This window comes from Carassius gibelio, chromosome B14, assembly GCF_023724105.1.
Source record: "Carassius gibelio isolate Cgi1373 ecotype wild population from Czech Republic chromosome B14, carGib1.2-hapl.c, whole genome shotgun sequence".
In the NCBI taxonomy this organism is placed as follows: domain Eukaryota; kingdom Metazoa; phylum Chordata; class Actinopteri; order Cypriniformes; family Cyprinidae; genus Carassius; species Carassius gibelio.
In genome coordinates this window covers 17,566,881-17,594,097 of record NC_068409.1, presented here as the reverse complement: position 1 = coordinate 17,594,097, position 27,217 = coordinate 17,566,881, and the positions used below count along the sequence as shown (strand labels likewise).

The 27,217-nt window shown below is 36.3% G+C and overlaps 1 protein-coding gene across 6 annotated transcripts in view; it reads right to left on the bottom strand.

The window, feature by feature from the left end:
- The window catches only part of LOC127971379 (ecto-NOX disulfide-thiol exchanger 2), a 189,885-nt gene that overhangs the window by 2,821 nt on the left and 159,847 nt on the right, over positions 1-27,217 (bottom strand). For all 6 annotated transcript variants that reach the window (XM_052574356.1, XM_052574358.1, XM_052574361.1 and 3 more), the window contains 6 exons: positions 22,598-22,704; positions 19,414-19,528; positions 15,834-16,024; positions 10,747-10,887; positions 7,029-7,085; positions 5,358-5,460 (listed from right to left, as the gene is read on the bottom strand). In XM_052574356.1, coding sequence (XP_052430316.1) covers positions 5,358-5,460; positions 7,029-7,085; positions 10,747-10,887; positions 15,834-16,024; positions 19,414-19,528; positions 22,598-22,704 — 714 coding nt within the window. The remainder of the gene's footprint in view (positions 1-5,357; positions 5,461-7,028; positions 7,086-10,746; positions 10,888-15,833; positions 16,025-19,413; positions 19,529-22,597; positions 22,705-27,217) is intronic.

Sequence of the window (27,217 nt, the reverse complement as noted above, 5' to 3'; positions counted from 1 at the left end):
TTATATAAATAGATGATTGGCTTAATAAATAAATTTGTATTTATACAATTAATAAAATAAATAATAAAAAAATACAACTGTATTTTGAATAAAGTTTATTTATATAAATAGATGATTGGCTTATAGTTTTAAAATATATAATCAAATGAAAAATTACTGTATTTGAATAAAGTATATTTATATAAATATAAAAATTTGCTTAATAAATAAATAAATACATTTGTATTTATATAGTTTTAAAAATGTATAATAAAAAAAAACAAAAAAACTGTATTTTGTATAAAGTATAATTATATAAATAGATAATTGGCTTAATAAATTAATTCATATTTGTATAGTTTTTAAAATATATAATCAAATGACAAATTACTGTATTTTGAATGAAGCATATTTATATAAATAGATAAATTGGCTTAATAAATACATTTGTATTTATAAAATTAATAAAATATATAATAAAAAAATAAAACTATTTTGAATAAAGTTTATTTATATAAATATATGATTGGCTTATAGTTTTAAAATATATAATAAAATGAAAAATTACTGTATTTGAATAAAGTATATTTATATAAATATAAAAATTGGCTTAATAAATAAATACATTTGTATTTATATAGTAATAAAAATATATAATAAAATGAAAAAAAAAACTATTTTGAATAAAGTATAATTATAGAAATAGATAATTGGCTTAATAAATTAATTCATATTTGTATAGTTTTTAAAATATATAATCAAATGAAAAATTACTGTATTTTGAATAAAGTATATTTATATAAACAAATAAATTATGTAAATTAATTACTATTACTTACTATAGTTATTTAAGTAAACAATAAAATGGCAGTGTGACGTCAACATTAACATTAGTTAGTTATAGAAAGTTTCTTCATTTAATAATATAAACTAGCAATGAAATCCACTAAAAACTTGCTATTTTACAAAACATAATAATTTCATCCACATTGGAGGAATTTATTCTTGTTGCGTTTTCCCATTGCTTGTTCTACACAGGATACAAAGAAAACAGAATAGTTCTTGACTCGAGAGCGTCCCTCTGACGTCCTAAAATGCGTCTGGATAGGCAGCCCCACTTGGTTTTGGAGCAATCACCAATTGATATTTCCAAGCACCGATTTGCAAATGATTCCAAGTACTTGAGTTTTGAAGAGGACGTCCTCTGCCGCTTGAACTTTCTAAATGATTACGAGTGTTTAATTGCAGTTTTGATGCTGTTTGGTTGTTCTTCGGCCTTCTGAGTGCTTCATTCACACTCAAACATATGGAATAATAATAACGGCTGCTATTAGCTCTTCTGGCTCGAATGTGATAACTCAATTATTCTGAACGCATTATGTTCTGCTCAGGAAAGCGCACAGGTGCCGCACAGTCAATACTCCATTAGTCTTGATGGACTATAGATATAGTTTATATATTATACATGGTTTGGTTTCCCACGTCTTTCCACTTACACACATTGATCCAGAGTCAAATGGACCTTTTATCACGTAACACAATGTGTTATTAATTCATGCTAGGAGATATAAAGCTGTATGTGCTTAAACAAACACCCTGAGCTGGACACTTATTTTACATTATTTTCTCTACCTCATGTCATTCAAACCTTTTTCCCGGGAAAAACGAAATGAGAGAAAACCAGCAGTACACAGATGCTGTAAACCTCCAAAAACGACTGATATTCTGCGCTATATTCAGGTATTATTTGAGTTTATACGAAGACTATCACGATGCTTGAGAATAAGTGGAAAATAGCAGATAACCAAGGTATAATCAGTCTGTTTTAATTCAATTTACACTACTCTGTGCTTTTATGTAACAGCAACAACAGAAAAGCAGTCAGTCTGGAGCACCATATCTGATACATCGGGCTTTTATTGCTAGTGATATGAAGCTCATAAGGAAAAATAATATACCTTGATATTATTCAGAGGCCATAACTGAGCAAAATACACAATTTGTCACAGCTGCTGCTATTTATAGAGCCAAAAATAGGTTGTTTCTTTGTAACAGAGCAGCAGACTTTGTCACTCTTTGTCTCCTAATAATTTCTTAGTTTATTTATCAAATTTCTATCATTTTCATTATGGGGGGCAAAACATATAATGCAATGCAATACACAGATGATGAGAGATAAACAGATATTGCACATGAGCCTCAGGATCATATTTGATACTCGCATTTGAATGGGATTTATATGTATATATAAATATTAGTGCTGTCAAAATTAGCGCGTTAACGCATTCGATTAATTAGAAATATTTAACGCGTAAAAAAAAAATAACGCAATTAACGCGGTTGCAGTTTTTTTTATTTCCAGTTGTGGCCTATGTGTGTTCAACGTGCAAAGAAATATGGATAAGACCAAGGAAGGACTTTTAGACGGAAAGTTTCAGTATAAAACTCTGCCGGATTACTCTTCAGTCTGCCACAAGAAACATTACTCTTCATTTAGTCTGCCACAAGAAACAGCAACATTAAAATCATGAACTCAAATGTCATTGTTTAAAAAAAAAAAAAAAAACAATGACTGTAACAGTGCGTAAATCAGACCTTTCTGTAACGCTAACGTTAATAAGCTTAGACGAAAATAACGAAATAATTGTGTAGCGGAGTATTTTTTGTACACAGTGCCGCGAACTGTCAATCACTCCTGTACGTGTGCATCACTGTCCTCTTCAGCTGCAGCAACTTGCGCTCTCTCTCTTCATCAAGCTTTAAAACAAAAAGGGGACAAAAAGATCATATTGTCTTTGTGCATAGGCTATAGATTAATTAGATAAATGAATATCTAAATTTGTGCCTTGCCGTCTACGGTATTTTTTTAGAACTTAGAAAAAAGATGCTGCAGCCAATGAGCAGCCAGCGGGGGCTGCAGGACGACTCAACCTCCGCAGACAGTTTTTAATGTTTATCAGACAATAAATACTCAAGATTTTGCTTTAGTATAACTCACAACGAGTTTCACACACCTTCTCCGCCCACGTTGAGTTGTTGACACTTAACAGTGGGAAAGCGACACATGCGCTATTCACTTGTATAACTTAAGGGTGAATGGGTAATGTAGTTTCTGCTCTGGGTGGGATGAATTAGGAAGCTTGCATTGTGAAGGGCGCTCTGAAAATCGGCAGTGCAGGTAAAAGATTAAAACCTCTATTAAAACAGATGTCCAATTGAGCGTACCGGTACAAGCACGTTCTGGGCGCACGGAGAGGTGGCGGTACGCTCAAGAGCTATATTTGGAAGTGGCAGTACTGAGTATGGGTGCATACTGGCCCACTTAAAGCACTAGCAATGACTATACTTTGGAATTTTTTTGCAGTCCACTTAGAATTCAACATGGAAATCATTTTTGTTTTTTATTGGCATTGATTGTTTTGAAATTCAAATGGTACTTACATGCCTGTGTTTTTATTTCTGTAATAAATATGGCTTTCAAGCCAACAGTTAATTTGGAGGATATTGATGGTTTATTGCAGGTATGTTGTTTACATGAGAAAATCTGTGTTACAAGTTAAACAAAAATTCAAATAAACAATCATATTTTGAATTTAAATAGTTTCTTTGTCTTGAGTTTACATTAATTATTTACATTTTACATTTACATATCCAAAAAGTTTCAGTCTTTTAATTGCGATTAATCGCGATTAATTTAAAAAAATTGTGCGATTAATTAGTTAATTTTTTTTAATCGATTGACAGCACTAATAAATATATATGTATATAATCAAGTAAACCTAAGCTGTTCCAGTCCAGTAAGCTGAAATATTACTAACAATATCAGTTATTCTTATGTTCACTTTATAAATACAATAAAGATTTCAAAGCAAAAACACACTCATTTTTTTTTTTTTTTACAATTATACTAAAATAACTGGCTAAAAAAGTATAAAATATCAATTAACAGACGATCTTGTGGGACAAAGTTTTGATCATTTCAAGCCGTTAGAAATATGAGTATTAAATATGTGATCCTGGTGCACAAAAGCAGTCTTAAGTCGCTGGGGGATATTTTTAGCAAGAGACAAAAAAACATTGTATGGATCAAAATTATTGATTTTTCTTTTATGCCAAAAATCATTAGGATATTAAGTAAAGATCATGTTCCATGAAAATATTTTTTACATTTCCTATCAAAAATATATCAACGTATTATTTATGTTTAGTAATATGCATTGCTAAGAACTTCATTTGGACAACTTTAAAGGTGATTTTCTCAATATTTTATTTTTTTTGCACCCTCATATTCCAGATTTTCAAATAGTTATATCTCAGAAAAATATCGTCCGATCCTAACAAACCTTACATCAATGGAAATATTATATATTCATTTTTCAGATGATGTAAAAATCTCGATTTAAAAAAAAAAATTGACCCTTATGACTGTTTTTGTGACTTATGACTTATTTAACCTCCATTTATAGCGCGCTGAAGACATCTACAGTGGATTCAATCATCTTCCTACACAAAAACATGTAGACCTAGCCTAATCTCTGTGAGTAAAGGTTTTTCAAATGATAACTAAATATTCATTGAGTCTTAAATGCATAATGTGGACAGAGTATTTACGCTAATGTTGGCATTATTCTTTTATTAAATGTCAGCTGCTAGTGGCAAAGCAAATCCGGCGCAGCCTTTATATTAATTTCGTTATTGGCAAATACCCATCTAAATTAAACATTTTTCTTAATTTAATTTGTTAAAAAAGAAGGTGCATTGGTCTATTTATAGTCTAAAAGAGGCTTTGTCTAGAATGCTGAGATGTAACGTTGTCACAGAGGACTTATTTTATTTCTTTATTCCAACTGGTGTAGTCTACGTAAGTTTTAAATAAATTATGTTAAAACATGTATAGATGACTCATTATTGACAGAAGGCAAAAGAGCTGTGTGCGTGCGCACATTTGAATAATGTCGGGCTGTAAACAGGTTCAGGCTTTAAAAAAGCTGTCAATCAAAATGTATTTGTCGGGCTCGGGTCCTAACTCTTAAGGCCCGATTACAGCTCTGAGCCTCACTCTACTGTAGCATTAGCACTGACAGATCGCAGAAACATCGCCTCTCTCCACACCTCAGGCGGTGCATTCGTTTTTAAATAATTCAACAGTCCAGAGTCAATTATTTCATCCTTTCTGGCTGTTTCTCAAAATATATACCTAGACGGTTTTCAGCGGCCTCTCTCTCATGCGTGCGTGCTGCGGATGACGTGTTAAAGTTCCTCGTTAAAAAGCATCGGAGGTGACTCATTGAGGCTCGTTTGGCCGCGCGATTAACACCTGCCCCCCAGAAGACATAGCTGTGGATGATGGAAATAATGAGATGAGATGAGACACGTACCCACGAGCAGAGCCTCTCGCTCTGATTTCACCGGACTGGGAAGCCCTTTCTCCGGCAGGTTCTCCTTCTCCTGGCTGCAGGACACCACGGCCGACGTCGCCTCCTAACAACACAAGAGAAAGTTGTTTTCTTCCCACAGACCTCTCTGTCCCTCCCCTCATTACCCCCTGAAACCTCCTCGCCCAGCTGTGTCAGAGTCATTTATCCCGTGACAAATAAAGCTCTCCTGCGCTCGATTGGCCTGTAATGATCTGTCATGTTCTGCGAGGGGATGGAGGAGGGCAGAGGGACAACACATGCTGAGAGAAAGAACAAAAACTAACATTACATCATCCTTTTTGATTTTATAATTGTTTTCTAAATTGTTTGCAATTTTTGCAACCATGTCAGTAGCATGTCTGAAATGGTGTTATTTTCTACCATTAAACATACAGCTAATTTTAATATCTAAAATAATATTTATCAAAATAAAAAAGGATTAAAATGTATGAATTAATAAATGTGACCCTGGACCACAAAACCAGTCGTAAGGGTCAATTTGTTGAAATTAAGGGAGCAAAAAAAATATCTAAATGTTGAGAAAATCACCTTTAAAGTTGACCAAATTAATTCTTATCAATGCATTTTACTAATCAAAAATTATAAATAAATAAATACAATTAAAACTATTGTTCAAAAGTTTGGTGTTAGTTTTTTTTTTTTAAAGAAAGCAATGCTTTATTCGGCAACGATTCATTAAATAGATCATAAGTAACAGTAAAGACATTTTGATTTCAAATAAATGCTACTCTTTTAAAAACTTTCATTTAAGAATCTTGGAGGAAGATTTCCACAAAAATAAATATTAAGCAGTGCAAGTGTTTTCAACATTAATAAATAATCAGAAATGTTTCTTTACACTAAAGACTGGAGTAATGATGTTGGAAATTAAACTTTGGTTACAGGGATAAATTATATTTTAAAATATATTCAAACTGAAAACGGTTATTTTACATTCTAATAATGTGTTATAATATATATTTATATAATGTGACCCTGGAGCACAAAAGCAGTCTGACGTCTCTGGGGTGTATTTGTAGCAATAGACAACAATACATTGCATGGGACAAAATGACAGATTTTTCTTTTATGCCAAAAATCATTAGGATATTAAGTAAAGATCATGTTCCATAAAGATATTTTGTAAATATCCTACTGTAAATATATCAAAACTAATTTTTTTATTTGTAATATGCATTGCTAAGAACTTCATTTGGACAACTTTAAAGGTGATTTTTTTTGTCACCCATGTTGCTTACAATCAACAATAATGTCATATTATATATACATTTTTAGACTGGTTTTGTGGTCCAGGGTCACATATATAATTATACATGATATAATTTTGAATTTTAAACGCAGCTTTGGTGAGAATAACACACTTTTTTCAAAATCTTTTGAATAGTCATGTATATAATATCAAGTCAGAAAGTCACGTAAAAAACGAAACAAAACCTACTGACATTTGATATGTGTAAAGCTCACAGAAGGCTACTTTTAGACATAATAGTACTTTCCTAACATTTTCAACTCACTACATTGCATCTAAGATTCTAACATTCACAATCCCCTCCAAAAAAAGGCTGTATCACCCCAGAGAAGATGCCCGTGTGATGTGTGTCTCTCACTTACGCTGGAGTGATTGGTGCTTTCATCGCCTCCTCGGTCCTCACGCTCGGCCGTCTCCAGCTAGTCAATTAAAAGAATGAGAGAGCTGTCAGCGAGTAATATGTCACACGCGGGACACACCGAAAGCTGAAGGTCACGTTTGCAAACGGATTTCTCTGAATGCCAAATAATGAGCAGAGCTCCACAGCATTGGTCCTGCTCAGTGACACTCTGATGAAGCGCGGAGCGAAGGCTGAGATTAGTAACACCATCTGAAGCTGTTTGCCAGCGCTACTGTTACTGCTCATGCTTACGCTCAGGGATTTAAACACACCTCAGATCCATGCATTAAACTTTGGATGAGCACCATCTGGGACACATACATGCAATATCTCAAATCTGGCGAGGAGAGGCGCATTATTAGTTTTCTGAGTGATCTGATTTGTGATAAAACAGGTGAAGAAATCCCATGAAAGACCTTAGTCATATCTAGATGCCAGAATATTAAAGGCTCTGTCTGGCTTTTTTTGTGAGTCATGGGAGCATACCGAGGGCCCTGGGGGCGTCAGGATATAATAAAAAATCATGAAAATATTGCCTGGCACACAGCAAGTTTTAGAGTTTCAGCCATACACCAATGACATTTTCCACAGAAAATGTAAGCGCTTTGTAATATAAAGTGGATTGCTTCAGCTCTAAATATGATTAGATAAATCCCATTTAAAGCTATCTTGAAATAGCCAATATACAGTATGTACACCTGTGACCACAAGGATGGATTTCTATATTTTTTTGAATTGTTTTGATTCTTGCAATTAATATATATCTTTTTTTAAATCACTAAATAAATGGTAACAAATTGTATTCTATGAAAAACCCTTTTGTCACACAAAAATAATAAATAAAAATTAATATTAACAATAATAATTTGTTTCAAGGGGGTCCTAGTACAAAAAATAAATATATAAATATTATTAAAAATAATAATAATAATAATAATAATAATTAGTTTCAAGGGGGTCCAAGAACACAAAAATTACACACATAAATATTATTTAAATAATAATAATAATAAAAATTTGTTTCAAGGGGGTCCAAGTACACAAAAATAAATATATAAATATTATTTAAATAATAATAATAATAATAATAATAATAATAATAATAATAATAACTTGTTTCAAGGGGTCCAAGTACACAAACATAAATATATAAATATTATTTAAATAATAATAATAACTTGTTTCAAGGGGGTCCAAGTACACAAAAAAAAAAAAAAAAAATATTATTTAAATAATAATAATAATAATAATAATAATAATAATAATAATAATAATTTGTTTCAAGGGGGTCCAAGTACACAAAATTAAAAATTTAAATATTATTTAAATAATAATAATAATAATAATAACAATAATATTTTGTTTCAAGGGGGTCCAAGTAAACAAAAATAAATATATAAATATTACTTAATAATAATAATAGTAAGTTGTTTCAAGGAGGTCCTAGTACACAAAATAATAAATACATAAATATTTAATAATAATAATAATAATAATAATAATAATACAATGTTTCAAAGTATGATCCTAATACACAATAAATACATGTGTAAATGATAATAATAATAATAATAATAATAATAATAATAATAATAATAATAATAATAATAATAATAACTGTTATTATTAACTTGCATCTTTCATCGTATTTCTGTTAAAAGTAAAGGCCTCTAGTGGTTTACTGTTTTTTAATGCAGTGAGTGAATTGGCTCAAAACTCTATTACAGATATTCTAGGATCCTAGAAGAAATATTAATACATTTTATCACAGCAAGGGACGGAAGAGCAAACACAGACACGCACAGACTGACACTCATCCAGCAGAAAACAATACACTGCTCTCGCAAGCGACGGGAAACAGATCTATAGGAGGAACGGCTGTGTCCAAATGGATTTTCATTTCTTCCATTAATGAGTCTGTCTCAGGTGATTCATCAGTGCACACGCTGATGCCTCGAACCCTCCTTCAGCACGGATCAGCGGCGCTGAGATAAACTCCAGCGCAGACTGCCAATCAAACACATTCCTCCTGCTCACAATTATGAGTAGCTGATCAACCATTTCCAAAATGATTAGTCTTGGAGGTGATAAAGCCCAGACTTAACCTGAAACGATCCGCTCCACGGTAGCAGATAAGGAAAGTGAGATAACAACATCTGTCTGTACAAGATAACATGCAATCAGAAATTTGAGGCGTGCATCGTTTAGCCTTCTCAAATTGTCATTACCTTTTGGAAGTTACATTTGAAACTTAAATGTCACTTTTTCCAAATTTAATACACGAGTGAGTAGGTTTTTGCTGCTTTTGACCAAACGCAGGATTGCTTTGCATTTCCTCTCCTGATTTTAAGGACAAACGAGTTTGTTGCATGGGCCTAAACATCCACATAAACTATATGCAAGGATATTTTTCTCTCTCACTTGAAGATTGCGTGATCCCACAGCATCAAGAGCATAACACGCCAATGTGACAATGTCAAGATGGATTCATCAAGAATTCAATACAGTGTTGAGAGACAATTAACAGTGAGGATTAAAAAAAGACATGACATTCAAGTGTGAAATATTATCAGAAAGATGATCATTTAAGATCTAATTCTTTGAGACTATTACGCACAGGATTAGCATGAGTAGGAGGACGAAATCTGTTCAAATACATTTATATAAACAAAGACATTTTGAAAAAAAGATATATATATATATGAAGAGTTCAGATGGTAAAGCCTCTAAGCATTGTCTCAAGTTCTCTTCTAAAATTAGTATTTTTCTATATTTATGTTCAGTTACTGAAACGAAAACTTAAAGAACCTGTTCATTGCCATTAAAGAGAAATTATTAAATATTAAAAAGAGGGCCGGAGAAAAACTCTCATTTTAGAAGAAAATTTCAAATACATATATACATTTTTCTGAAAATATCAAAATTCATATTGTGTGCCCAGCTGAAAAAGTATTAAAAAATTTGCCCACAAAATAAATAAACAAACAAACCCTGGAATTGAATTGAAATTATATAGAATTTTATTTATTTTTTTTACCCAGGGAGTTATATTTATATTATTTAACTCCCTGGGTTTAAAAAAAATAAAAATTTAAAAATAAAAATTAAAAATATATATAATACAATGATAACATTTAAAATAGCAGAATTTCTATATTTTTAAGTTTTTATATTATTAAAAAGATGTCATTTTTGTTATATTAAAATCATTTTAATTAACACTAAAAACACTTAATTATTGGTTTGTTTATTAATTGTATTTATGTATGTCTAATCCAATGGGAGTACCAGAGGTTTCAAATCCCAGATGTCAAGAAGCACTGTTATAAACACAGCACCTGCATTATTTCCCAAACATCCCCACTGCATCATTGCCATCTCATCTCTGAATCCTGTTATGGCTATGCATTACTATAAAAGCACTCAAGTGTCTGCTTGCTTATAAACGGGAGTCTAATGCATGGATTCCACACAGCTTCTCTTAGTTTTAAGCAGCGAGACTCGTCCTGAGCTCATGTTCCTTTAATTAGAGCGCAGGGAATCTGATCTGAATCCCTGGAGAGCGTTCAGCAGGACAGACTCATTACTACACGCCGTCCTCGTCTCATCTCATCTCATCTCCAGACACAACACAGAGTTAAAAGAACAGAAGCGCAGACAGACAGCCGTCTGTAACTCACGGGCAGAGCGTGTGATGTGGGGAAAGCTTGAATCCGATCTTTCAGACTCTGGATCTGGCTTTCCAGCTGTTGTTTTTCCTCCGAGTTCTTCTCCAGCTCCGTCTCTCTCTGTTTCAGATCCTCACGAAGCTTGAGCAGTTGCTAGAGAAACACCACAAAGGAAAAAGGACGACATTAAAGACACACACCGAGAGACGAGCGTTATAAGAAGCTCAACAGCCTTGACGCCGCACGCAGATCAGTGCATCAGTATTTAAAGAGAACACACGCTGTGCACCATCGCTTTGATGCCAGTTTGGGCTGCTTCATTAAACTGAATGTTAGGATGTCTGAAGAGCTATTGCTTTCGCTTAAAACCCAGCCAAACCTGTTCCAATTGGTCAAGATTTGGCTGGTTAGAATAGAGCAGTTGATGTAGTTTCTATCCCAGCTTTATCCAAAAAGTACTGACGGACAGTAGTTTTTTTGCAAGCAACATATGCATTTTGTTTTTACAAGGCTCTTAAAAGCGTGAAATGTATTTTCAAGGTCTGCTGCCTTTGACATCACAGCTAGGTGCGAGCAGGATCCCAAATGAACACTTGCTGAGCGCCAAATGAGATTTAACATGGGCTTTGGTGGGTAAATAAAACACGGGCACTTGCCAGTTGGACAGTGAATTCATGTGGAACTGCAATTTCACATTATTTTAATTGAATGATGGGCTGATTATTGTTCATTGTAAGCAACACGGGTGACAAAAAATTGGTCATGACCCTAGACCACAAAACCAGTCTTAAGTGTCAATTTTTTGAATCTGAAAGCTAAATAAATAATCTTTCCATTGATTTATGGTTTAATAGGATCTGACAATATTTGGCTGAGATGCAACTATTTGAAAATCTGGAATCTGGGATGCAAAAAAAATCTAAATATTGAGAAAATCACCTTTAAAGTTGTTCTTAGCAATGCATATTACTAATCAAAAATTGAGTTTTGATATATTTACAGTAGGAAATTTACTAAATATCTTCATGGAACATGCTCTTTACGTAATATACTAATGATTTTTGGCATAAAAGACAAATCAATGATTTTGACCCACGCAATGTGTTTTTTGGCTACTGCTATAAATACACCCCACAGACTTAACACTGCTTCTGTGCTCCAGGGTCACAAATACACTGTAAAAAAGCAGTGCTGTACTTTTTAATAAAACTTAGTGGAATATGTTTTCAACAGGTTACTTGTGTTTCAGAGTTTGTTTTAAAGTTAGTTTAGGCTATATCCACATTAATCCAGATATATTTGAAAATGTTCTATCATTTTTGCAGGAATGTAATACGAAGATTGTGAAAAGTAGACACAACTACACATATCTATTGAAACAATATGCATCACAAGACTGTTTTTTGAACCTCTGTTCTCACAATCATCACTTTTTGAAATGCCTCCATTTCTGCCAGACAAAAACACCATCTCAGTGGCATCCAAAAGCCATAACTGAGACAAAGATGTGTTTTGTCTGAATTAATATGATTGTAGGCACTTCCGGAGGTCCTGTGCTAACTGCTATTGAGATGAACGTATAGATAGCAGCAGGTATTATATAGACGTCCTTGACCTAGAAAGCCTTCGATACCCAAATATTCTGTGTCTGGACTGCTCACCAGGGTTTGAGACGTCTTGCTATCAGATAATTCAATCTCAGGTGTACTGAGTGTGCTGAATATGGCTTTATTTGATTACCTCTAGCTCATAAAGACATTTCTACAGCATGCAGCTGATGTGACAGATGTTCCCTGACCTCCAGAGGAGCTGAGCCTGTGACATTCAGAAACGGGACGGTGTGCATTTCAGTCAGAGACGAGTAAATAGATTTCGTGCCTTGAGGATGTTTGTATGTCTGTAGCGGCTCAGGTGAGGGACTGATTCAATCCAAAGCTGGACACACACACGCACACGCACACGCACGCACGCACACACACACACGCACACGCACACACACACACACACACACACACACACACACACACAGAATATATGTAATTGATTTGTATATGCATGTCTCTGTCTGTTTAGCTTATTGTAATATGTAAATAAATGTGCTATTTTTTATTTATTTAGACCAAAAAAAAAAAAAAAGTTAATATAATATAATATAATATAGAGGTGGTACAAGAGCTAACAGATTTATATTTCAATGAAATGCTATTCTTTTGAACTTTCTATAGTATTAATATTATAATTATTATAACAGTATACACCATTATTATACATTATTATAATATAAAACACCAGTTTTCAACACAGATGTGTGTTTTGAGCAGCAAATAATATTAAAATGATTTCTGAAGGATCGTAAGACGACTGGAGTAATGATGCTGAAAATTCAGCCATGCATCAAAGTAATAAATTATATATTAAATGATATTAACATTCAAAACAGTGATTTTAAATGGTAATAAAATGCCACCATATTAATGTATTTTTTTTTTTTTTTTTACACAATAAATGGAGAGCAACAGTAGTTTATGTAACAAAATTATTCTATTTTAAATGAGATAAGTAAAATTACCCCCCCCCCAAACATACTCAGGTAACACGTTATGTAACCCATTTCTCATACCTTGTTTCCAAGCATGCTAATTTGTTGACAAGCCTAATAAATCAGAAGCCACGAGGCGCTGAAGACTGCTCCGACTTCTCATTACTGATCCTGCTCAGCGTTCAGGAGCCAGGAGCGATCTGAGCTACATAAACTGTGGTGATGTAACCTCTTTGTTTGCCTTCATGGCCTGCTCCTCATGAATAAATGAGAGCGAGGGTGAGTTTAACACGTCTCCGCAGCCTCGAGAGTGATTCAACTCGGAGAAATGGCCTGCGCTGTTCACTTCATGTGACAGAATAACATGCCGTCTTCACGCGCTCGCCGCACGCTAACTCGAACAAATCTCTTAGCGTACGGCTCATATGTGACCCGTGCATTGAGTTCATCTCGTGCCACAGTGAAGTTCAATATGCAGAATCCCATTAGGGCTCATTAGCGGCAAGTGTGCACCTTCAAAGAGAGACAAACTCTCCTTCATGGCTTAATAACGCTCACGTGACAAGGTCAAAGCCGTGTGGAGCATCTGCATGTGCTGGGCTTACAGGAGGGTGAACAGGACTCTTTGTGTTCTTCTGTAAAGAGAGGTACAAAAATAGACAGAGCATGGGACAGATTTAACCCTTCCCTTGAGAGTTTGTATTGTGTGAACGCATGGTTTGGGAATATAAACCCAGTTGAAAACCACCCTCGGATCTCTAGGTCACTCTACGTGAAGAACAATGGAGAACAGAGGACAACAGCTAAAAATAGCGGCAGTTCTTATATAACGTAAAAATAAAAGAGATGAAAGTGCTTGATGGGTGGGAGACGTCTACAGCTTGTGGGCAGATGAAATATCCATTCCACAAGTTCGACATCTCATGTTTATTACTGTGTGTGTGTGATTGATGATCTGGAGAAACCAGGTGTTTGGTTTTTTTTTTAACACTTGCAGTCAACATTTGAATAATTGGGTTAGGGGACTTTACTTGAAGCTTTTATGTATTATGCATTATACGGTTATGCTGTAATGCAATATGACATTTCATTTATAATTGTATCCAAAGTTAAAATGCATTATAATATTTGTCATATATTTTAATGCATTATGCTTTCTAAAGCTGTTGTGTTGGCTTCTGTGAGAGATCTTCCTCTCGTCTTGAGGCTTTGATGCCAGAAGATAGACTTTATTATCTGAGATAATGAGAGAGTCTGCAGAGAATCGGTCTCATCTGTCTTTGCATACTCTAATATTGGTTTCATAAACAAAACATCATTCAGGCTAATCATATTTGAGCACACACAGTTAAATACATAACTCATTAATATATATGGTCATATTCACATCGATTATGCTTGATCAATTCATACATTTCCACAGATTTCTATGGAGACTTCCGATTGGTCAGATCGCCTGTCAATCAAGCTTTTTGCTTGCTTCAAATAAATGCTGTTGAACTTTCTATTTTATAACAAAAATAAAAAATTGCATCACAGTTTCCACAAGAAATTAAGCAGTAAAAAATTGATGATAATAATAAGAATTATTATTAATAATTGAGCACCGAATTGAAGAATTGATAATAAATGAAAACCAGCATATTAGAATGATTTATGAAGAAGCATGTGACACTGAAGACTGGAGTAATGATGCTGAAAATTCAGCTTTGACCACAAAAATAAATTACATCTTAAAATTTATTAAAATAGCAAACAGCCCTTTAAAATTTTAATAATATTTCACAATATTACTGTTTTTATTGCATTTTTATCAATTGGAAGAAAGGGACAAAATCTGGCATACATCCCCAAAGAGAAGTCTGCAGTTTTACTGGAAAATTAACCCTCCCCTCCCCAGTAGTAACGTACAGTAGTAACATACTACCTAGCGCATTGCACACAGGCTGCTAGATTCACTTTCACCAGAAACTCATGTATGCATCAGGTTGAAAATAAAATGATGTTTATAGTGAATGCCCCATAAATTTTATTTTTTTATGATTTAGTTTTAATCAAAAAACTACGTGTGCTAAGTGAGTGAACATCAAAGATCACACAACAGAAGTGAGTGAGCTCTCTCTCGCTCTCTCTCTTTCTTGTGGATTGTTTTACTTGTTTTTGACATATCCGACCGAACTAAAAACTTTCCAGTGATGAAATGTATATTCACTCGACGAGCGGATCTAAAGTATCTTAAACTGTGTTCCGAAGATGAATGGAAGTCTTACGGGTTTGGAAAGACATGAGGGTGAGTCATTAATGACATAATTTTCAGTTTTGGCTGAACTGACCCTTTAACCTCTAATAACTCCATTCTGCTGTCTGCTTCTTTGTCTGAATATGTCACTTATCACAAGCGGTGTGGTATCGGGGTATTTTAATGAGTATGAGTATGAGTACAGGAGCTCAGTATCAGGCCTGATACCTAATATGTAGATAGTTTTACTGGAAACAAGATAAAAGCCCTGTGTAATACAGTGATTTTGTGCTGTACGGTGTGTTGACTGTGTGTGTGTACCTTCTGCATGCCCTGCAGAGCCTGCTGCAGGAAGCTGAGCTGCTGCTGGCGGGTGGTGTCCTCCTCGCTGCGCTGGGGCTGCGCTTTACCCTGCTCCTGTTTCAGAAGCTCCACCTCATTCCTGTAGGCGTCCAGCTGACACCGCAGACTGTCGTTCTCTTCTTTCAGAGCCTCCACCTGAGCCAGCGGCCCTGACAGACCACAGAGAGACAGAGAGAGAGCAGGAGAGATATGAAAAATGACAAGTGCATTGGTGACAGGAAAGGGAAATAAGAAGACGCAGATACCAATAATGGAACAGAACGATATTAAGAGTCGAGTGCAGAGTAATAAGTCACGAGGTGGTGGCGGTGAGGCCTGAAAAGGGTAAAAAATAAAGAAGAAAACTGCGTTCCTCAAAAGCTGCTTAGAGAATTCTGCTGATGGACCGAGATGAAAGGACCCTCAGTACCACTGCTGCGTTCCTTTTTCTTTCAGAGGCTAATTAGAGAGGATTAAATGGAGAGAAAGTGTATTACTTAATGCTTGACTTAATGTACCATGGGCATTTTTATCAAATGGCTGTAATTAAAACGGACGCAAAAGGGTTCTTCACACCAAGACATTCCGTCATTCAGCTGTCTCTTAACAACCCGATGATCAGAGACGCCACCTCTGCTTAGCGTCTAGCCGGAGGAGATAACGGGATTATTCCCAGAAGCGTGTCCCTCTCAGATTGAGCAGGGAGTCGGGGGAAACGCTGGGTGTATGATCGCCAGGCTGATGAAGGATCTTTGCTTATGCGGCTCTGAAGAGGGAGAGGATGAGCATCTGAGTGACGTGGGTGGAAGATAAGGAAAGCCAGGTTGAGCTATGAACAACATCGAAACTCTGCAGGGAAATGCATCATTACCTGTCTCAGATCTGCTCCGAAACCTAGCGAGCTGAATACCTAGACTGCATTTTAAGTGGCCCAAAAGGTAGGCAGCAATGGTAATCCTCTTTTCGGCCAAATTCAAAGGGAAACAATGAACATATTCCCAATTCGGCCAACGATACAAGATTGTGGATATGAGAAAAATTAGCTGAATCCCAAAGTTGCACTATACACCCATCCCACTCTGCAACATAATTAAAGCTGCAACAGTTGAGTGCATGAAGTGTACAACATTCCACACGTATTTTAAGTTCAAAAAGTTGAATCAACTATTTGAACCATTTATCACAGAAAAGTGCATATGTGAATTTGGATAATCCTATTGACTATAAATATACTTGCATTTCATGCAATAATTCGTAGTAGTGATAAAACGGCTCATTATAGTTTAAGAAGGATAATTTTTGTATGTGCTTTGTATTTTTGTGTGTTTAAGAGACCTAATGACAAACTCTGAAAGTTTGCATATTTTCACAGGGGTTTCCCATAGGAATCCAAGCAATTCTGCCAGAGGGCGAAAGATTTCCCAATGAAGGTTTCGCAACAGGTTCAAGTTGGTCATGCTGTGTTTTTAATAGAAATTTGGGTTTTAATGTGACTTCTGTGTGATAAATGTGTCATTTTGACCATGCTATGTGGCCGTAAAGGTATCTCATCTTTGAAAATAACGTGTCTTGAGACCACTGAAGTTTGCAGAATGGCCATTCTGTCGTGCTAGACCAAGCACAATGGAATAGCAATTCACACGGGGCACAAGAACGCATTCTATATGAAGGTAGCTGCCATGTTACCAATTCTGTGTTTTGTCTGGAAGCATGTATGGTGTGAATTAGAGGGGAAAGAAACAGAAGGATGAAGAACAAGAGCAAGAGAGACATAGAGACACAGACAGAAAGGGAGGAAAGCAAGCGGTCTTTATTGATTCCTCTCATCAAGTTGCTGCCCTCAGAGACATCAAGGTTCACCTTCCGCAACATGGCAGGCAGCTCTATCGACCTGTGCTGCCCCGGGGTGCCAGGAGTAAAGAAAGCAGCTCCCGTTTGCACACTGTACTACAGCTATTGCCAGAGGACACTTGCCCGTTACCATTGATTAACTCTGGGGGAAAATAAAAGCAAACATGTTGGGCTGCAGTGAAGATGGAGGTGAATCTGCCTAGTTAAAATGGCTAAAACTCAAACCAAGGTTAGCATAAGCCACTCCCACTCTTTACAGAGGTTGCACGTCTTACTGGCAGGTCTGAAATATTTGTTTTCATAAATGTGGCAAGTGTTAAATTACCTCCTTCATTAACCATGTGGCTCTTCGGCCCTTTTGTATCCTGCGACATCCTTCCAGATATCTGACAACCCACTGACAGTGATTGTTTTCAATGTTTTATAATAACTAAGGTCGCAGATGAGAAGATGTGTGAATCAAACCTGGTAAACGTGTGATTACATTTGCATATATTTTCATACTAATGACAGATTCTCTGTTACACTGGAGAATCTCTAATAGTTCTATTCAAAGTTGATGAGTTAAGCGGCACATATGTATACGAGGGTCTCACTTCAAACTAGCTTTAAAGAGGGTGTGCCAAGTGGTCTCAAGATGCCAAAAAGACAATGACATCCCACAGTGATCATTTTACACTACCCCATGATTCTCTGTCCTGAGCAGCTATAGTACAGGTTCTCTAACAGCATTTTTTTTTTTGGTGACAAGCAACCTGAAATGAACTGGAAGAGCAGCTGGCAGCCTAATGCTCGGCTCAGTAGCACCACACTTGGGAAACCACAGGGGGTTGTGGGAAATGTAATACTAAAATTACACTTCTCCCCGATCATTGAATTGGCAGAGAGATTTCATTTAATTTGCTGACATGAGAAAGTAAAATCATCAAAGTAACATGCTGGTGTTGCAGCCATGGCCATAGTGCTCAGTTGGGCGTTGCAAGTTAGAATCAAGCTTGTGATATTACTTGTTTTAATTCTGCTTTCTTTTGGTCCATCTCTCAAATGGCAAGAAAAAAAAAACATCTACTTTAACAATTTCCCACATATTTTTTTTTTTATATATATAAATATATATGAATAAGTATTAAACGCAAAGTGGTTGACTCAAACAAGCAATCAATCAATCAATCAATCAGAGAACCAACAAGTATTAAAATAACTGTTAATGGAATCGTTGTGTAACGAGCATTATTAAAGTCCTTACAATTCAGAGGTCTGGTTATGATGTGGGAAAAAGAAAAGATACATACAGTAATTTATATTTATGTCTAAATTGTTTTCTGATACAAACAGATTCAAAACCAGTTTGAGGTCTCACAGGGAAGGGAAATTATATGAGCTTCATTAGTTCCTAAAAGAATGTTTATTGAAAAAAGTTGGTGAATAGAGGCAGTTACGTAGTCGCAATCCAGAAATATATCAAGGGTCATTAAACAGTCAGAGCTTTCTCAATTATTTTTTCGCTCTTCATTTATACTGTGAAAATTAGCTGGTTATCTGCAAATGTATCAGCACTGTGTGATCTGAGAAAAAGCTGCTCATAAAACTGATAAATCACCAGTGGATTCAATCTATATGTGGTTGGTGCACTGGAAGTACTGCTTGTACTGCTTTAAGAAAAAAATCATCTTTTGTTTATATACTGTCAATCAGAAATGTTGCATACCTGAATCATCCGAATCCTTACTTTCCGGGGCATCCTCCATGTCATCATCCGACATCTCCATTTCCTCCTCCCTCCGAATACCCATTAGCTCTTCATTGTGGATGTTTCTGATCTCCTGTGAATGAGAGGAATATAATCTATAATCCCAACCGCTGATGGATGATCTCTCACACTTTGATTAACATGAAATATATGAGCCAAAAATATGATAAGCCATTCCATCAGATTGTAAAACAGAGATTGGACTCTTCAAGGGGGAGACGCCTGATGTTGGCCAACCTTGTCTATGCGCACAGTCAAACTTTGCATAGGGACTATTAATGTGTTATAATGACTGTCAGTGGGGCTTAATTGTTGCAGGAAGTGATTGCACAGCCACCACAGATCGGCAGGTCCGGGCAGGGGCAGATGAAGCAGATGTCTAGGCATGGATGCTGCCCTGTGGGTGCTCCTGATGGAGGAGCTCTCTGCCTAAAGAGGAATGCACACAGCAAACAGATAAGGGTGTGCATAGAGACAACACAACTGCCACAGGGAGAGAGAGATTTACTCTCTGATAACAAACAAAAGGCCCGGCATTAACATTACCATCTGTCTCACAAAGCAACACATGATCTCACTGAGAATTACAGAGGTCGAGCAGGTAGCACGAAAGCAAACAAGCCCATCTGCCCAATCAGGAGAGGGATAGGTGAATAGATGATATGGGGCTACCACAGGAAGGCATCTAGCTTTCCTGCTTTACACTTTCCTACAAGACGTCTAGCTGCCCACAGTATAAATGTGCTGTGACTGAAGTCAGGTCGTCTAGGCAACTGCAAATAGCCATCTGCTTGGAATAACAATCGGCTTAAAGTGAAGAGAATCCGCAATACTGACTGGACATTTCTGTGTCAGAACCAACATTGACTGAAGCTTTGTTTACGCAAGAAATAGCCGGGAAAACTTGCAAGGGGGAGCTCATGGAAATCAGGATGAAAATCCTCTAGATACCGCCATCTTACTGTCACATTTACGAGAGAAACGCAGTGAGGGTCCACAGAGCTCCAAGGGTGAAAAGAAAAGTAAACCTAGTTTAATAGTGTGTCATCTTTTACCTATCACCGTCACCTGCTCCAGATATAACTAACCGGATTCAGGAGTGAAGCAACCTCCTACAGCAGAAGATGTTTAAATGGTACTAATGGGCTCTGTTAGAACATAAACATTTCGAGTTTGAGGTTCAAAGGCAAAGGAAAGCATAGCATATCCCTGAAGCCCTGCATTGTCATAGTAGAGGGATTCCGACAGTTTTGAGGTTGGCTCCTCAATACATAATGTAAGAGGCAAGAGAGGCCTGCTAACTTTCTCTTCTTCTCAAACAAGGCATCACCCCGCTGTGACAGCATTGAGAGCTTCCTGTCATAGTCACGGTGAAGCTGCAAGCATAATGCCAACCTGGGAGTGAGAAGCTGCTCATATCTGAGGCTAAACATATTCAACTTATGTCTAGTGGTCAGAGTAGAGGGCAAAAGCTGGGATTGGAGGATGAAAACAGCAATTGAGGACTACATTGGCTTCTAGAAATGATCAAGGGTTATTAGGGTTGTTGCATACTCTTTCTTGTCATCTGACGGGAGAAATGAAATAGATTAAATGAGAGGAACTCACTAAAAGAGAGAGCTCAATAAGGACACAATTACTGCAGCAATAATAAGCTCCTTTCAGTGATGAAGAACAGGGTAAGTGCTAAACGAACTCTATATGTAACTTTTTCATTTGGAGACAAATCGAATAAAGTGTCATTTAAGTTTTAAAATAAGGCGGTCAATCAAGGACTCAGTTCATGAAGTTAACAGAAGCTCTAACTGGCAGCATTAGCAATTTGTCTTAATGTGCTTCACAAGTCGCTGAAAATGGATGGACGTGTGCAATATTTCTGACGGAAATGTCCATTTCTGATGACTAGATTTTTGCTCAACTGAAATTAAGAAATTTATTGGAAATGAATGAAAGAAATGAATTACATCTATGAGATAAAAAAATATAAAGGATTATTTAGGACATGGTGCAACTCATTTTAAACACCTACCTTGTGTTAACAGTGAGGAGTCTCTTTCAGCATTTACAGTACCTGCATCTTTAAGCTGTTCCAATGGCTTCAAGTGAACATTTACAACCCAGTCATAATGAAACACAAATATGAACTAGAAAAAAAGGCTTGTGAACTGATTGAATCATTATAAGTGGATGCAACATACCACAACAAAGTCAGACCTGAATGGCAGTTTGTTGCTGATTGTAGATTATTACTCTTCTCCAACACACACTTTAAGCAGGCTGAAGGTCAAGTTTACCCACTAGAACATCTTTATGCATCATGCTACTTTTTTTTTTATCATTTAACATGCAATATTATGAATAATATTTTTTTCTTTGATTTTTCTTCAATAGATAAAAAAATAATGTTGACTTTAAAGCAATGAAAATTAATTACTGTAAACTTCTAGGAACATGTTTTTATGACACACGGACAGTCCACTCCTCGGTTGATTTCACACTCATCATTTGCTGAGCAGGAGTTCTCAGTTTTATTAGATGTAAACAATATCAGTCCTCTGATCCATGTGAAATTGTGTTTTAATGTTGCCAGCAATGGAAATTAAAGTGCTAATTAGACACCAAATTGGGTCTTCGTGCACTAACAGTCAGATATGTCTTAAAACTTACCTAGTGACCATAGAAAACAGTGGAAAGAGACAGAAAAAAAAAACACTTCAACAACAAAAATGTGGATTCATTAATTAGCTTGCAGTGTCTCTCTCCAACTTCCACTAATAGAGAATAAATCTCTCTTTTACTGAGCTTTGAGGGTTTTGGAGTACCAATGATTTGATATACTGACATTTCTATTGTTTCTATCAGGAGAGACTCAATGTTACCTGCCGGCTGTGAACTGCTGAAATCTCAGGGTCAGTGTCGATTCACATTTCACTACCAGAGCTGAGCAATTAAACTATCATACCATTAACATTCAACTCAAAAGAAAATACATGGACTTCAGGAGAGTTCAAGGTCACATGGGGAACTGGCACGAAAGGGCAAATGGACAGGGGAAATGGAAAATACTAATATATGACAGTAACATACTGCATAACTAATGTGAAGCATGAACACATTCACTTAAAGAGATGAAAACACCAACCTCTGCTTGCTTCCGCCACATGTCCAGGTTCTTGCGTTGGGCTTTCGAGAAATGGTCCCATGCCTTTTGTTTGGAAGCAGCGTGGAATACAGACACAATCTGCTCAACTGTGGCAGGGGATGCAGGGGCCAGTATGGGCGTCCAAAGAAAGAAAGAGAGAGAGGGGCGATTGGGAAGGTGCAGAGGATTGAAAAATTTTATGTCAGGTTGGAAGGAAGTGATTTTGTTTTCCCCTACCCCCCTCTATACAGCATAAACACTGAGCTGGGGTGACTGGTGTATCTATAGGGACGAGATCTGAATTAGATCACATTTATGTCTCTTCGAAAAAAGGGAGAGTTCACCCAAAAATGAATAGTCTCTCATTATTTACTCACCCCCATGTCATTCCAAACCTGTATGAGTTCCTTTCATCTGTAGAGCACAAATATATTTTATATTTGAGAAGAACGTTGGGGTCCAAGCAGCAAGACTTTCATTCTCTGAAACATTTTTGGTTTGGAACGAAATGAGAACAAGTAAATGATGACACATTTTTCATTTTGTGAAAAACTATTCCTTTAACTTCTGTGGCAGCTATGAGGTGTTGTTCTATGTAGCGAAATAGCAGCTGGAACATTCTGAATAACATTCTGGATGAAATATTACATGTGGGTAAGTCAACAATGACAGATTCGTAGACTCTCTTGGGAAGATTAAACAGCAGAATAATGAATACCCTACAATTACCTGAAATCAACAGTTCCGTCTCATGTTTATTCTTTCACGATTACCACAACTCACCTCTCACCTTCATGAACTTTTCTGGCCGGATAGCATTTCCAGTATTTTAAGAGTACATCATGTGGAAGCCTAATGATATATGAATGTTTTATCTATGACAGACTGTGCTCATTACTTCAGTGTGTATAGATTATAGAGGGCGTCTCATTTATGTAAACTCATTAAAGGAAACTTTCAAGAAATAGTCATCTGTTGACAAGGCAGTCAATCAACTGGTTTAGGGGGCAAGAGTGCTTTGGATGCTGGAGATACATGGCAGTAATTTCCTGTGAGAATGTAAGACAGGAAGAAAGGGCAGGACGAAAGGGGAACAGCTGCTGAGAATCACAGCTGCTAATAGAATGTGCTGCTCTGACATCTCTGACATAAACTCTGTTCCAAAAACTAGCAATCTGCCGACCTAGACGGTGTTTTGAGGTAACATCGGTGGGCTAATGACATGAAAGCTGAACCAAAAAGTAGGCGGCATAATTATGCACATTCCTGTGGCTTAAACGCAAGGCAGCACCACACATATCCTTCGTAGAGAAAAAAATCATCCAAGATAGTGGATGACAAGGCAAAACATACACTACTGTTTAAAAATGTTTCTTGAGCAGCAAAAAAGCATATTATAAGGATTTCTGATCAAGAATAAATCACATTATTTCACAATATTATTGATTTTTGTTTGAATTAATGCAGTGAGGATAAGAGACTACTTTCAAAAACATGAAAAAAATGTTACCAATCAAATTTTGAAAGGCAGTATTATTACGTTAAACTTAAAAATAAAAAAATCTGTAAAATACATCAATGCAATGAATGGAGCGCTATTTCGTGATTTTAATCATTTAAGTGTTGGTCTATTAGAATGTCTTGCTCTTAACTTAGCAAAATAATAATGTAAAGGTTGTTATGTTCCAAAAAAATAAAAAAAATTACATTTCAGCTATTTTGCACAAGATTGCTTCATTTTGTGGCATCACAAAGTTCACGGTCCCTCTTATCCAAATGGATAAGGTTGGTTCAGGTTGGTTTATCGATATTTCAGGTTGGTTTCAGGTTGGTTTATCGATATTTAACACTGTCAGTGTGAGTGGCCCTTCAGAAAGAAACAGACAGCAAGGCGTCTCACTAGGTTTTGTCCTCTAGACTTCAAGTATTCCTTTAAATCTCAGCATGCCTGTTACTTTTAGCAAAATCTGATAGTCTTTAAGCTACTGCCATGACTAGAACATTTAAGACTATCACACCCTATTTCAAAGAGTTTCTGCATGTGCAATGCATCATGGATCCGAAAAAAGTGTCTGGGAAATGACAACTAAGCATCCATCAGCCAAAGTGATGTAACTGAAGGACTGACAGACGAAAACATATGGTGGCAGCGGCTTGATGGATGCATGACATCATTACTGAGGGTATAAAGTGACCTATGCAGATTCACTCAGAGATCCCATTTCTCTCTCCGTGAGGGGGGTTAATAAACCCTGGGGAGTCAGAAAGGATGCCAAACTAATCTGTCTGCAGCAACAGCATGCTCAAGAGCTAGAGAGGCCGATCGATAGTGACTTCAGCATCCTTTAATTAGATGGAAGAGATCGATAGCAAAGCTAGGATGGAGAGCATGTGCCTGAGTGTATGCACCACTGAGATTGTGTAGGTGCATGTAAGGGTGCAGTGTTTTTAGTCAGATGTGCATGGAAAAATTTCACTAGTTTGAGTTCTGAATGTTCACCATTTGCAAATGAAAATCATGTAGGCCAAAACAACGGCCTTTAGCTGTGCAAGCTAGATTTCACCCCAAAATGCTCCCCGGGTGCTACAGCATTAATATGGCTGCCCTCTGTGTGTATTTACTGTGTGTGTGTGTGTGTTGCAGAGCACAAACTCCGAGTATGGGTCACTTTCACTTTAATTTAAAGGCACAGACCTTTGAAGATAACTCATTCACCCCCCGGAGTACTGGGCTATGACACTGTAATGTGCATTTACATTTATGCTTCTATCTAAAGCGACTTGTGCTGTTTTTATGGTATATTTCTATATTTTCCGTTTCATTGTTCATGCATTCCCTGGGAAAAGAAATCACGATCTCAGTGTTACAAGCAGCTTTCTCTGCTGCTCAGCTACCAGATACAGTATATAATACGACTTAAGCTCAAATATACATCTATGGCATTAAGCATAGAGATAATTTAGTGAATTTATCTGTATAAAATACTACAGATTTATAATATTAAGCATTATGTAAAAATATTTACTTGTGTTCTCCCATGTTTGTGCAATAATAAGAAAGCTGTTTTCTGCAAGGTAGTTTACAGAAACATGAACACTTTAACTACAAACTGTACAGATTTGGTATGTGACAGCACCAGTCTGTCTGCGTTCAGATAAGACAGATGCTTGACTTTGACAATGCTTTCTTCTCCTTTGCGTGAGCGATTCTCCCGCCGCACGTGTTCGCCATCACGACAGACCAGACATTACTACAGTGCCAGATACTTGGTTCGTATCAAAGGTTGCTGTCTGCTGCTTGCAGATAAAAGGCTGGACACTGCTAAATACCAAGGGAAGCTACTAGAAGGTGCTTCTAAGGTGAAATGACCTTTCTGATGAAAAATCTGTAGCTAGTTTTCCTGATAGAAGATAACTCTGGCAGACAGCTCAAGAAGGCTTGGTTGCAAACCACTACTGTCACTATTTCCTCAAGCAGACGCTCTGAAGCCATTAGAAAAACCTGACAGGCTTCAGAACCAAATATCTATGAGAATGAACAAAACAGCAAAGACATATTCTGGCAGATGAAGTCTGCATCTCTGGGAAGGTGATGTTTTGTCTCTTCAAAACAATAAAACACCTTTGGATTCCAACCTGTCGCTAGAGAAGAGGCGTATTGGTAAATATGTTCATGTCTGTGGATGCTTGCGAAGCTCCATCTCTATATGTGACCTTGGACCACAAAACCAGTCAAAAAATTCAGGTTTTGTGTTCCAGGGTCACAGACGACTATAGTGCATGGCATAGACAGACATCAGCGGTGACAGTGAAGGCATAAGCAGAAACTTACCATGACATTCACATTAGATCAAGTTCCTGTATGACATCACAGATAAATCAAGCATTACTCCAGATCTTCATGTCTATAGGACAGTGAACCACGACTGGACCAGGAACTCCGATTGTATCAATAATAAGAAGTGAAGTTAGTATAGGAGGAGGAAAACTTTCTATGAAGCCTGTAATATGTATCGATGCATTATAATTCATAATGCCTTATAATGTAATCTTATAATCATTTGCATGTTCTTACAAATACTTTAACCACAATTATAACACTTTTAAACTCCATGATTAGCACCACATTTCTTGTGCCATCATGTGTTTACTCTTCAGGGGTGTTATCATGAAAATATTAATGTTGTCTGTGTCTGAAACACAATAACTTGTATGAAAAGACTCAAATGAGGTTTTCTGCTGAATAACATTACTAAAAAAAGTTTCACTGATTATTCAACGAACACAAAGATAAAGGCTATTTCTGGCGAGTCTGCAAAGCCTATATGACTGAGTGTATAAATAAGTGCGGTGTGAACTTTAACATTTGTTTATTCTCATCCTTTTCTTACTAAAACAATTGGTTCAGAGTCAACTGCAAAGAAAAACCACAGATTTTTTTTTTTTCATTGTTCACCACTTTTATCTTCATATGTCATAAAACATAATGAATAATCCAATGACTTATTCATGCAACACATCTAAAAATAGGCTTTTGTTGTTCGCCTATACCTTACTATATCCAGACAATTTAATAATTTCCACAGATACACACACTACCATTCAAAAGTCTAGGGCCAG